Consider the following 13,102-nt stretch of genomic DNA (forward strand, 5'->3'; position numbering starts at 1 on the left):
CAGGGCAAGGCTGGGAGACGTTCTCTTCCTGAGGTGACCTCTCGCTCCCGTGGCGACAGCTCAGGGCTCACACCCTCCAGTGCCCCGACCCACCTGCGCAGGGCCCAGCGGCCGCGGGCACCTCTCAGGGCAACCCGGCATCCCTGGGGAGGGCAGAGCTGCTGCTCTGTGGGTGATTTCTCCCAGCTCACAGATACCCCTAAACCCACCAGCCACCCCGCCCTCTGCTCACAGGGATGCTCCCGAGGAGCTGAAACATGGAGACGACCAAGAAAGCAGATGACTCATAAAAAACGAAGGGAAAAAATAAAGTTACCTTCAGAGAAGCTTCTCTCTCCTCCAGTCTCCCACAGCGAGTGCAAGCAGCGCAAGCCCTTCCCCTGACACGGCTCGAAGTGATCTCTCCTCCCACGAGAGGAGCGCTGGCCAGGGCCCAGGGCTCTCCTTAGATACAAGACGCCCTTTGCCCAGATATATCCTCGCTTTGACTACACAAGCCCTGGGTCGCCGCGTTGAGCCGGGGCAGTGACTCAGCCGCCCGCGCTGGGTCGTGAGAGACCACGTGGCTCTGCCCGTGCCGGGCTCTGCCCGAGGCCGGGGCAGCACTTTGAGGCGCTGGAGCAGCCGTGGGGAGACAACGGTCTGCACCTGACCAAACCCCGGGGGGAAATCAGGGGATGGATTTGCACAGGGCAAGACAGGAGAAACAGTTCAGCTCCTCTGCAGCTCCTCGCCCCAAGCCCTGCCAGAGCTCTGGGGATCCTTCCCCACGAGCGGGGAGCCCACCGCTCCGGGGCAGAGGCACCTCACCACACACCTGTGACATTCGGCCAAAGCACGGCCAGAGCTGGCAGAGGACGGGCAGGATTCCCCAGGAGACTGCAGGGACTTACCACGCTTGGTTTATTATTTAAATTCTCAGTGTTTAATTTAGTACTTGGAAAATATATCATCAAAAAGGCTTAGCACATGGATTTTTCACCAGACGTGAAGAAATCCTACCTATTGCACAGTAAGTATAATTTTCTGTTCTACATTAATTGCATTGAATAATAATTTTTATATTTTCCTTATTGAATCGTTAATATTTCTAAGGTCCTTTCACCATGTATTTCCCCAGCATCCTCTCCCCAAGCTACAAGCCCCATATGATCTCCCAGTGCAAGATTACAGCAGACCCAGAAGCTCAAACACAGAGTACACACTCTTTCAGTAACCAGGACTTTCAGTGACCAGGAATGGGTTTGTACTGGTTTTGGCTGGGATGGAGTTAATTTTCATCACAGTCGCCCAGTTTTTTCACAGTAGGATGGTGCTGCGTTTCAGATCTGTGACCCAAGCAGTGTCTGTCCCACACACGGGGCTCAGCTGTCGCCGGACAGTGCTCACACAGCGTCAAGGTCTCTGAGATTCTCACCCCCCCGCAGCCCGTCGGCTGGGGGCAGCAGGAGGAGGGGAGGGGGCACAGGCGGGAGAGCTGATCCCAGCTGAGCAGGGGGACATTCCAGACCACGTGACACTGTGCTCAGGGGGGAAAGCAGAGGAAGGCAGGGGAGGATGTGGGGAGTGATGGTGTCCACCTGCCCAAGTCACCATTACGTGTGACGAAGTCGGGCTTTCCTGGGGATGGCTGAACACCTGCCTGCCGAGGGAAGTGATGAGTGGGTTCCTTAATTTGCTTGCTGGCACGCCCAGCTGTCACTTTACCCATTATTAGCTCAACCTACAGGTTTTCTCACTTTTACCCTTCCAATTCTCTTCCCTGTCCCACTTTGTGGGGCTCAGATGCCCGCCTGGGCTGACCCACAACAAGGTACTTTGGAATTCTCACTTCTCTAAGCAGGCCTGGAAGTTCTGCAGGAGCAACAAGACACTCTTATCAGCAAAATACAGGCACTGCAGGCATCACCTTTGTCATTTTCTAACTGCCAAATAATTGTTACAGGCAGATGATGAAACTCAGAGCCCCAAAAAGGGGCTGCATGTCAGCCTGCATCCCCTGACCAGCTGCAGACAACTCTGGTTCACAGAGATCCGTAATATTTTACCTCAATTAAACAGCACGGGGAACCTCACTGGGTTTACTCATAATCATCACTACTGGTAAAATGCATCAGCCAGCACAGCCCGTCTCCGAGGCGTCACCAAGAGGGTGGTTTTGGGACCACGACAGAAGACAGACTGTCCCAAAACCTGCAGGGAAAACACCATCACAGCTGAAGCTCCAGCTCCTGGTTGTCACTGAAGGAAAGTTTGGTGCAAGACACTGCGTGTGTGGCTCGGTGTGGGGCGGAGGGAGGGACTGGGGTTTCTTGCTCTGCAATTCTCCTCCTGAGAGCTTGTACCCACTGGTCCCTCTGTTTCAGCACAGCTTTTTAGTAAACAGGAGTCTGGGCCTTCTCTTGGTTAGTGTTTCTCTAAGGCTACTCTGCGTGCTTGACAGCTCACTGAAATAACCCAGAACAGCAGAAAAAAAGGACTTCTCAGCTTAAGGAAACAGACACAAAGCCAGCAGTCAGAGTATGACTTGCACAGGACGCCTTCTCCTCTCTTCAGCAGCAAGCCACCTGTGAAAGCAAAACACAACACCAACGTCCTGGGAAGGATCAGCTGAGACAAACCCGGCTCCCTTTCCAGAAGAGCCTCAAGCAAAGCCCCTTGGCTCAGGGTGACTTCCCCAGGGTCCGGCTCGCCTGCCTCCTGTGCCCTTGGCATGCACCGACCGCTGCTCACCTCGGCCCTGCGCGAGCTGTGGGCGCTGCCGGGGAAAGCATCGCTCTCCAGATCCAGGGGGGAACCTTCTACAAGCCCCATGCTCCTTACTCTAACAAGGTTTTGCCCGATCTCAAACCAGGTCTACACACAGGAGAAGAAAAAGGCTCCTACCTCACCGTGACAGCCACAGCAGTGCTCTGAAACCTGCTCCTCCTTACCACACACTGGGCCAGCCCAGGCTCTGAACAGCCAGCACAATCAAGAGGGCTTTTCTCTTCAGCACAGACTGGTGATTCTGAGAAAACCCAAATGATTTCAAGACGCCATGAGTTTCCCCCCTTTGCTGAGAAGGCATTCACCTAGGCAGGGCCTGCCTCCCTGTTTCAAGGCCTGAGCCACTGGGTGGCTCTTCCTCCTGGGCTCCGACAGGTGGGTTATTTCCCCCGGCTTGTCGGGCTCCTGCACTTCTCCCTGCACCGCTAACAGCACAGACTGAAGGGCAGAGCCCTGATCCACCTGCCATCTCCTGTGCCCTCAGCAGCTGCTCCCTGAAGCTCACTGAACACCCGGGATGCACCGTTGAGCCTTGCAAGGGGCAGGCAGGCTGGGCACACGCAGCCCCCGGTCCACCAGCCACGGAGAACCACCAGCAATCACACCTGGAGTTTTAGATCTTACCCCTCCACCTCAGGAGGCGTCTGGAGTCCTCCAGCCAGCACAGGCAGGCTGCTGCCTCCTGCAGAGAGGGGAGGACAGCCCGCCCTTCCGCACCACCCAGCCAGAAACGGGAGGAAACGGAAAGAATCGAGCTGAGGTTAGACAGGGGCTGCGACTGGGCAAGGAACACGAGCTCATCGTAGCCCCAGGCTCTGGGACAGAGCCTTCCCTCCCCAGGCCACCACGGCACAGAACCTCAGCCCTCTGTGCTAGGCTATAGAGCAGCTCACAAGGCTGCTGAAGAAAGCACTGGAATGGAATCCACCCCTAACCTGTCCAAAACATACCAGCCTCTGCCCCTGGAGGGAGTTTCTCACGGGTGTCGCCTACCACGGCAGAGTCACAAACAGTACAGCAGCCTAGGAGATGTCCCTGAGGGCATTTCTATTCTAGATACTGCTTGAAAGAGTGAGAAGATCCTGATCATTTCAGGGGGACCAGACATCATAAGTCTCCTGACAGAAAAAGCAGGGCAGGCGCTAAGAAAGGGCTGTGGTGGCAAAGAGTGGCCTTAGGGAAGGTCAGATGAATTGCACGTGCACTCCCACGGACAGCAGAGACCCAGAGCTCACCTTGATCACCACCGCTACCACGATCCCCAGCAGGGCCAAGGCGATCAGTCCAATTCGAGTCTTGTTAAACCGCTTCAAGAGGAAGAACTTGGCCCAATCCACCTTTTTCTGGCTGCCAGGTGGGTACCGGAGTTTGTTCGTACCCTCCATCTTCAGGTCCTTGATCAGGCAGGCGCGGCGGTGGGAGAAGGTCTCAAAGCTGTGCTTGCCGTGGTAGGCACCCATCCCGCTGTTACCTGAGGGACACAGCACAGGCAGGTCACACCACGGGCTCAGCCAGTCCAACCTTTGGCCACTTGAGGCCACTAACAGGGCAAGAAGCAGCACACGAAAACTTGCCAGCTGCATTGCACGTTACCTGCCCTGCATCCACCCCACTGCAGTTTTAAAGCACAACTTCTCCTCTATATTCCTGCAGAGAGGACAACTGATCCATCCTCTCCGCAGCACTTTTCAGACTCCAAGATGACCAGCTGGACTCCATTCTCCTCCTCCCCACCTCGTTTTGACTACACACTCTCCAGTATTTTGCTGTGTTTCTCCACGCACTGTTTGCTCCAGCTCTCCCCTGGCTGTGGCCACCTCTCAGAGCACCGTGCCAAGGCTCCGAGATCCGGCTGGTGCTGTGCACAAAGGCTTTCCTCAGGAGTTTTGCAGGGTACATCCCTGTTTTTCAGTCCCAGGACAGCATGTGCTGTTCACAGCAGCAGAACACCGCTGGTTCACTGTCAGCTGATGAGCACTGTAACACCCAAACTCTCCTGCAAAGCTCCCATAGGCTGCTCCATCACATGTGCCAATTCTCCCCAAGCCAAGGTCCTACTCTTCCTCCTGCAATTACTGCTAATCACCCCCTGTCCTAATGTACTCCCAGAATATATTAAGATCTGCTATATGCGACCCTTCAAGTGTAACAGGAGCAAGGGCACCTGGACACAAAACAACAGCTGGTGTTCCCTGGGTCAAACCGTGCAGCAAGGCACTTAAGGAGCTCCAGGAACTTACCGACACCACCAAAGGGTAAAGTTGAGAGGAAGAAATGCATGATAACATCATTTCCAGTAAACCCCCCACTGGAGGTTTCCGAGATGACTCTTTTGATTAACTGGCAAAAGAAAACAAACAAACAAAACATTACAAAGGCCCAGAAGAGAACAGCCATGTAACTGAGCAGGACTGGGAGGGGAGCTACAAGCCAACAGCCCATCGTGTTCACTTCCTCTGGCTGACAGCTCAGACAAGCCCTCTCCATGCAGCATTTACTCAAGAGAAGTGGGAAAGTTCAGAGAAGGGATGGGAAAGATGGAAACCTGGGAGTTCGCCTCCCTAGCAATACATTAAAGGTATCTAATAATGAAAAACTACATAGCATCAAAAAGGAAATTCAGCTTTTTATCCTTCTATTTCACAAAGTCATGCAGACGCAAAGCACTTCAGCAGGAGAGAGGGAGCCTCCAGCAGCTCTGGGGACACTCACAGACCCTGAGAGCCAAATGCTGTGATGCACATGCAAAGAGGAGCCGCCACAGACCCTGCCACGACCAGGGTCGAAATGTGCAGATGCCTCTGCGGGGGAGGGAGCACATCCCACACCCACCTTCTTGTTGTTGGAGAAGACATAGAGGGCGAGGGGCTTCTCCCGACGGTTGATGAACTCAATGGCTTCATCTACACTCTTCACAGTCACAATGGGGAGGACTGGTCCAAAGATTTCCTCCTCCATCACCTTTGACTCCGCAGAAACGTCGGTGAGGATTGTTGGGGCTGAGGCAAACGGGAGAGCAGAAGGCAGTGTGAGCAGGACAGAAGATGTGGTCCACTGAGGATTCCACCCCTGGCAGCACCAGTGCGCAACACACACCAAGCAAGCCACAGACACACACAGCACACAGATGGCACCTGCTACCACCCCCCCACCCCAAAACCTGCCAGAACCACCTATGAAGCAGGAGGCCTCATCAGACTCTCCCCCGTGAGCAATCTTCTGCCCTTCCAACAGGCCCAGGATCCTCTTGAAGTGATGCTTGTTGATGATCCTTTCGTAGTCTGGAGATGACTTCACGTCTTCCCCGTAGAATTCCTGCCAAAGGCCACAGCAGAACCAAAGCACTCAGCAGATCGTCACAACAGCCACAGCTCCAGGAGCTCAGACCTGGGCTGGAACGGGGACAAGTCCCACAGCACGAGGAACCCCACACTCACCTGCAGAGTCGCCTTGATGTTCTCCACCACCTTGCTCTGGATGGACGGGTCACACAGGATGTAGTCTGGGGCGATGCATGTTTGCCCACAGTTCATGTACTTCCCCCACGTTATCCGCCTGCAGGGGAAAGGGAGAGAGTTTTTCCATGGTCACGTCCTTCCAGACCCCACAGCTCACCCAACAGCACCCGAGTGACACCAGCCCAGAGCTGTCCACCTGCCCACGGGGTCCCTGCCCCACTGCTGAGACCCCACCAAGGCCTCCAACAGCCTGACCTGCAGGCAACAGCCAGGTCACAGTCCGTGTCGATGTAGCAGGGGCTCTTCCCACCCAGCTCCAGGGTGACGGGTGTCAGGTGCTTGGCAGCTGCTGCCATCACGATTTTGCCCACCGCAGAGTTGCCGGTGTAGAGGATGTGATCAAATCGCTGGGTCAGCAGTGCTGTTGTCTCAGGTACTCCTCCAGTGACCACGGGGTACAGCTCCTGCAGGGCCAACAGGATTTAAGGCACATATATCAAAGCAGCAGCTTTGCATGGGACAAACTCACTTGTGAGCTACATTAGGAACTGGACTAAAGAGAGCGATAACAGAGATAAGCTCTGCTCCTTCCCTTGAAATGAAGTTTCACTTCAACTTTGTTCCATGAGAACTGAAAGAAATGAAGGTTGAAGCCAGGGTTGAGCCAGCTGGCCAACCCGCTGCCACACATTAAGAACTAGGGCACATATAACCACCAGGCTCTCCTGAGGGCCATATCCTTCCTCAGCTCTTGCCCCCCACCTAGAGAAAGTGCAGCTCCTGTGGTGCAAGAGTATTGGGGTCACCCCAAGCCAACACATCAGAGAAACCCGGGAACCAGCATGGGGCCACGCTCACCCGGTCAAGGTACTGGGGGAGGAGATCAGCCACCAGCCGAGCCGTGTTCTCACTGATCTCCGACGGCTTCACCACCACAGCATTGCCTACAAGACAAACGCAGGGCAGCCAGTGAGCCCCCGGCCTCCTCTCCTGCCCCCCACAGTGCCCATCCACGGCCCCACGAAGGACAGGGGCTGCGGCGGGTCCCCACCTGCTGCGATGGCCCCCACCAAAGGCTGCATCACCAGGACGAAGGGGTAGTTCCAGGCCCCGATGATCAGCACCACCCCCAGCGGCTCGGGGCAGATGTAGGCCTCGTCCCGCATCGTCAGCAGGTTCTTCTTCACAGGCTGAGGGGCTGCCCAGGATGGCAGCTTGTCCATGGCCAGGGCCAGCTCCCCCAGCACACCCAGGATCTCATGGCTGTACGCATTGTGCCCACACTGCAACGACAGGGAGCTTGGGGTGGCTTGGTGGCCCAGCCAAAGCCTCCACCACGGCAGCCCCATGAAAGAAGGTAAATTCTGCTGGTTCAAAGTGCCTGATACCGGTGGCGCTACCCCAAAGAATCCCTAATGGATGACAATCAGTCTGGGCGTGTGCAGCTCTGTATGAAGCCAAAACCTGACAGCCAGGATATGCCTTCACAATCTTGCCTCAGCCTATCTCCTTATTTAAAATGGTGGCAGCAGACCTTGGCAGGCCACAGCGAGAGCCAGGACCACGGGGGACATCAGCAAAAGCCATCTGGCACAGCAACAGCAGCCCTTGGCCTCCCCGCTTTCCCCTCCAGGCTGACCACTGTCTGTGTGTGGCTGACAGGAGAAACCCCCCGACCCACACCTTGTGCAGATCTGCCTTGATGGCTGCCAGGATCTCCTTCTCCTTCTCCTGCACCATCCGCTCCAGGGCCTTCAGCTGCTGCATCCTGAACTCCAGCGAGCGGCACCGGCCTGAGTTGAAGGCAGCTCTCGCCCGCCCAACGACCTGCTGCATCCTCTCCATGGCTGCTCAGCACTGCAGGGAGAGAGCAGCGAGACCCAGCTCACTGCGGGGCCTCCCTCCTACAGATAGAAACTGAGTTTTCTCACAGGCACCGGACACACTCGCACCCCCCTAGCTCGAGAGTGGATAGCTGACGGTTCAGCCTTAACTCTGAAGTTTTAAACAATTTGCTGCGGCTCGTAATTTAGAAAAGTTTGAAAAGGAGCGCAGGGAGCACCCCTGTGTAGGCCAGCAAGGACGTCTCCAGGGGACCGAGGGCAGGTCCTGGCGGTGAGGGGAGGCGGCCCCTGCCCGCGCCCCGCCGCCGAGCGCCACCCAGCACCGCCACGACGAGCGCAGAGGCCGCGAGGGCGGCGCGACCGGGGGTCGGCGGCTTCTCCGAGGAACCCCGGCGACCCCCGAGCGCCGACCGGGCTGAGGCGAAGCCCCTGCCCGTGCCCCTGCGCCCCCCCCGCCCGCCGCGGCTCCCGCGCTCCTCAGCCGCTTCCGCCTTCCGCTCACGTGACGGCCGCTCACGTGACGGCGCCGCGCGCCCCCCGGAGGCGCAATGGGCGAGGCCGCGGGGGCCGCAGCCCCGCCCCCCCGCGCAGGCGCAGAACGGGCGCGGCCGGGGGGGCTGCAGCGGCCCCCAGACCCCCGCCCGGGCCCGGGCCCGGCTTCTCTGAGCGCGGGTGAACGGTCAGCCCCGGAGCAGGAGAGCGCGGTGAGAGCCCGAGCGGCCCCGCGGCGAGGAAAGGGGGAGAGAGAGGACAGGGCAGAAGACAGAGCGCGGTGCGGCGGCGGAACCGACAGCCCCCGGGAAGGGGCGGCGGTACCCCCGGGAACCGGCGGCAGTACCTTGCTTCCCGCCGGCAGCGCTGCTCCTTCCCTCCGCCCAGCGCCTCCGCCTCTGCGGGCTGCGTTGCAGGAGTGGCGGCTGGTGGCGAAGGCTGCCAACCCTCCCGGGAGCGCCGCCGAACTGGGGCTGGGACCCAGCAGATTGTGAAATGCTGGCGGGCGTGGGGCAGAGAAGCGCACTGCGTGAGAAGCTTGGGGGGGGCAAAGTCCCCCTGGGGGTTCCTTATCTAAGGAGGGTAAGTGGCACACAACAGCTTTACCCGTTGGTTTTTCCCCCGCAGAGCAAATGCTGCATGAACTCACCGAGCACCTCAGCTGCGGGCAGCATTTCTGAGGCCAAGTGCTGGTGAAGGGGAGCGCTGCCAGCAGCCTCCTGCGTCAGGGGGAGGGAGAGACAAGTCGGTCAAGAAAAAGGGGCCAGCAAGTGCTGAAAAAGCAGGTGGTGGTTTGTAGGAGGCAAAGCAGTCAACAGGAATAGCCTGGCCAGGATAGTGGAATTAACCTTGATACAGCATTCACATGAGAAACAACCCCCCCCCAGAAAAGCAGGGAAGGGAGCTGAGACAAGTCTGGGCTCATTCCAGTTAAAAATAGGCCTGTCACAACTTGTTCTAAGAAATACAAGGGGATTATTTGAAAAGGACTCCCAGGTTGTTACGCACTACTGTTTCTGACACACTCTGTTTATTGCTAAAGCTCCTCAGCTGAATCTGTGCCCAGCTAAATCCCTGCCCACCACACACCTCTGCCACACGCAGGACCAGCAGCTGGGTGCTCGTGCCCAGGAGACAGGGCTAACGTGGAACACAGGCTCCCTGCAAAGTTTCATGATGTTTTCCCACATCAGTGTGTTTTTCCAAGACTGGGGGTGCCCTTTAGCTCAGCCGGCTGTGACTCCCCCCAAACACAAAGCTCGGTTTTGGTCATCTGGCTTTGCCAACAGGCTGCAGCTCAGCTTGCACATGAACGTTTCACAAGCTATTGCACAAATCTCTGCAGTAAACAGTCCACCACTGGGAGGAATGACAAGAGCAACTGCTAATACTTGCATGCAGGAGGCAACACGTGAAAGAAAAACAGGCTGGGCTTGACAGAGCCCTCGCACTGCAGGATATGAAAAAAACCTGGGTCTGCATTCCAGAAGACATGGGTGGAAGCAGGAACAATCCTCGCAGGAGCATTACCTGATGCAAACATGCTCTCCTTGATCCTGGCGGCATCCTTGCGGGTAGGGCAGGTTGGAGCTCTCTCCAGGCACCACGCTGTCTGGAGGTCCAAGAAAAAATTAGATAAGGAATTAATGCTGCTGCAATCAGCATAAAAGTCTTTGAGCTCCCAGTGTGGAGTATTGCGCTGCAATGCATCCTCTGCAGGCAGCGCAGCCGCCCAGGGCTGTCTGCAGGAGCAAGGAGGTGGCTATTTACCTACCTTTTTCACAGTGGCCATTCTCCAGAGCCTGTGAAGTTGTCACGCTTCAGGCCGAGGGTTTTAATGCCACAGCAGTGCTCCCTGGGCTTAGCATCACACGCAGTAGGGCAGTATCTCAGCTCCCAGTGCATCCCAGCGGGTTGGTCCTGTGCCCCTGCTTAAGGCTCTTCTGTATTTGCAGAAATGAGGGAGCAGCAGCATGCTGCATCCTGGGAAACGGTCCCTTTTGGTCCTTGTCTGGGACATCTTTTAGCCAATTATGGACAGGAAACGAGGCTGAGGGCGTTTTAAGCATTGCAAAATAGCAGCTGAGTCTCCCTGGAGCAGCTGGGCGAGACACGTGGATTGCAGGGAAGCGTGGGATCTGGAGTGAGATGGAAGAATACCCCAGACAGCACCCAGTGAAACACACGGTCTGCAGCGTGCTCCCCACGCCTAGGAGCTGACAATGTTTTCTATTTTTATTCAGTCACTAAGAAACAATAAAGAAGGGAACTATTTATGGGAAAGTAACGGAACTCCAGAGGAACTGGGAGGTGAGCAGCTCTGGGTGTGCTCTAATCCCCAGGGCTATACTGACAGCAGCAAGAGAGGTTTTATTGAGAAGCTGAGCTGGAGACTCCCCTCTCCCCTCCATTCCTTGCAGCCTCCTGCTCCCCTCCCCTCTTGGGGTCAGTTATAGCCAGGCACTGCAGCGAGACAGGCTCCTGCCCTGCCCAGGGAGCATAGCTTTGTGCTGTTCCTTGCCCTGCTCCCAAAAGCATCCAGCAGAGCCCAGGGAAGGACAACTTTAGTGTAGAAAAGTTGTGCACTGTTTGGTTTCAAGAGTCCACCAAACAACACAGCTAATCAATAAAATCTTTTTTTAACTTGCACATCGTGCTCAAAGTTTTTAACTAGGCTGACAATCCTCAATTTCTACCTAAATGTCTACCAAGTCTCGAGTTCCAGAGTGTTTTCTAAGTTTTCTAAGTGTCCCACAGTCTGGCCAGTGGCACAAGAAGAGGGCAGATGCAGAAGCCCAAACAGCACCCAGTCACAAAAGCGGGTACAGAAGATTACCAACAGGGAGAGTGATGCTGAAAACTTAAAACAATTTGGTTAGTATACGAACAAGAAGCACCTTTGTGTGATGGTATAAACTTTGTCTAAACTTTGAAGGTAAGGGAGTCTGCATGCCAAACGGACAAGATAAGTGTCAAGGAGCAAACCAAACTGTAACAGGCCCCTTGGTATAAACTTTGAGGCTAAGTGAGGCTGTGTGCCAAAGAGTGATCCAAACTGGGACTTCCCATATATGGGTAAACTGAGTTAGGGTCTTTACATCAAAAATTACCCCAGAGATCCTTCCCCAGTTTCAGTACACTTGTGCAATAGATTAACACATGCATTTCCTGGAAATGGGCAGGTACTTCTCAGAAATTACGTGAATATTTCTTTTAATGTATATAACGAGCGTGCCTTTGTCTTTCGGGTGTGCATGTTAGGAGGAATGATCCCTAGCCCAGATAAAGTAATTCCTGCTTTCTAATGCTAAACTGAGTGTTAGAAAGTTCTTAATTTACCAGGTTTTGGTAACAAGGGGTTTTAAGGAACCTTCAGGAATAAATGCAGCTCAGTTCATTTATGGCATCACTTGTTTTGAAAGCTGTGGCTGATCTCACATTTGCAAGAACAAGATACTGTGTAGTACAGAGCCATGGTCTGTGGGCTGCATTGTAGACATAGCTGGGGCCATGGAAAATGTGAAAGCAACACAAAGACACAATGAGAATGATTGGCACAAAGACCGCAACAAGATTCAACAGCACCACTGGCACTTCGTTTGCTTTCAGGCAAAGAGGAGGGGGGAGCCTGCCACATACAAAAGCCTATTGAAAAGGTGTTTGTCCAAAGAAGCAGTGCCAAGACTTGGACTGGGCTCCAGCTGACTTAAAGACCTCAAGAGAGGGGTTACTGAGATACACTTCACTGATCTACAGAAAGGAGGAGCTGTGTGGGCACTTTTTAAAAAGCCACAGCCAGGGCTATGGCTGAGGTTGGACAGGGAAGCTTAGGCTAAAAAGAGGTCTGCTTGAAGACTTAAAGGCATACCAGTCAAAAAAGATAGTAGCAAGCAGAGTTCAGAGCAGACAGAAAAGTCAAAGGATAAAAAAAAAAATATATTAAAAAACACCAGGCAAAAAAAATAGAGGAAGCAGGAGTCAAAAAGGAGGCAGGTCACAAGTCTGGTCACAAGCCAGCCTATCTGAATTTCAAAGCCTCAACAAGCTTCGAAAGCAGCATCATCCAGCTTTACTTGCTCTGAACAAAAAAACAAGCTTCCCTTTTTGGTGCAGCTGGACTGTGCACTGCACAGTGCTGTGACACCAGTGGGACACAACAGTTCCTGCCTCTGAACCCAGAGGTGAGGATGGCAATACCTTGACGTTGCTGTACAAGAAAGTAGCAAGAAGTATGCAGAACCTAGTGAGTCCCAGGAACAACTCACACCTCTCAACTGAAAAATGCTTCTCAGAATAATGTGTAGTATCCTAGCTGCAAGTTAAATTAACTAGATTTGGTTGTCTGTATCAGAGGAAGGGGCTGAGACGTCAACTTTTTGCTTATAAAAAGCAAATGTCAGAATCAAAATGTGTTTTAGATTCCTCAGTCAACATTATGCACTATGGAGAGAATGGAACGAGTACAGAACATGGTGCTCCTGAGCAGATGCTGGGTGCTGAACTAGAAAAACTGCACATCAAGTATCTCCTTTCAAGTTC

The 13,102-nt window shown here is 54.6% G+C and overlaps 1 protein-coding gene across 2 annotated transcripts; it reads right to left on the reverse strand.

Annotated features, from left to right (window-relative positions):
* Positions 1-902: 902 nt before the first annotated feature.
* ALDH3A2 (aldehyde dehydrogenase 3 family member A2) lies at positions 903-9,217 on the reverse strand. 2 transcript variants are annotated; one of them, XM_074923293.1, is made up of 13 exons: positions 9,170-9,217; positions 8,910-9,061; positions 7,911-8,084; positions 7,279-7,510; positions 7,086-7,171; positions 6,483-6,691; positions 6,207-6,324; positions 5,943-6,084; positions 5,602-5,768; positions 5,010-5,109; positions 4,005-4,240; positions 2,887-3,010; positions 903-2,567 (listed from the first exon to the last, which is right to left on the reverse strand). In XM_074923293.1, exons 3-12 carry the CDS (start codon positions 8,070-8,072, stop codon positions 2,930-2,932), a joined length of 1,533 nt encoding a protein of 510 aa, XP_074779394.1. In that variant the 5' UTR covers positions 8,073-8,084; positions 8,910-9,061; positions 9,170-9,217; the 3' UTR covers positions 903-2,567; positions 2,887-2,929. The 2 variants fall into 2 exon arrangements, with proteins under 2 accessions (XP_074779394.1, XP_074779395.1); XM_074923294.1 differs by lacking the exon at positions 2,887-3,010 and having other exon boundaries at positions 8,910-9,213.
* Between the last annotated feature and the right edge of the window lie 3,885 nt (positions 9,218-13,102).

This window comes from Athene noctua, chromosome 19, assembly GCF_965140245.1.
Source record: "Athene noctua chromosome 19, bAthNoc1.hap1.1, whole genome shotgun sequence".
Taxonomy (NCBI): Eukaryota; Metazoa; Chordata; class Aves; order Strigiformes; family Strigidae; genus Athene; species Athene noctua.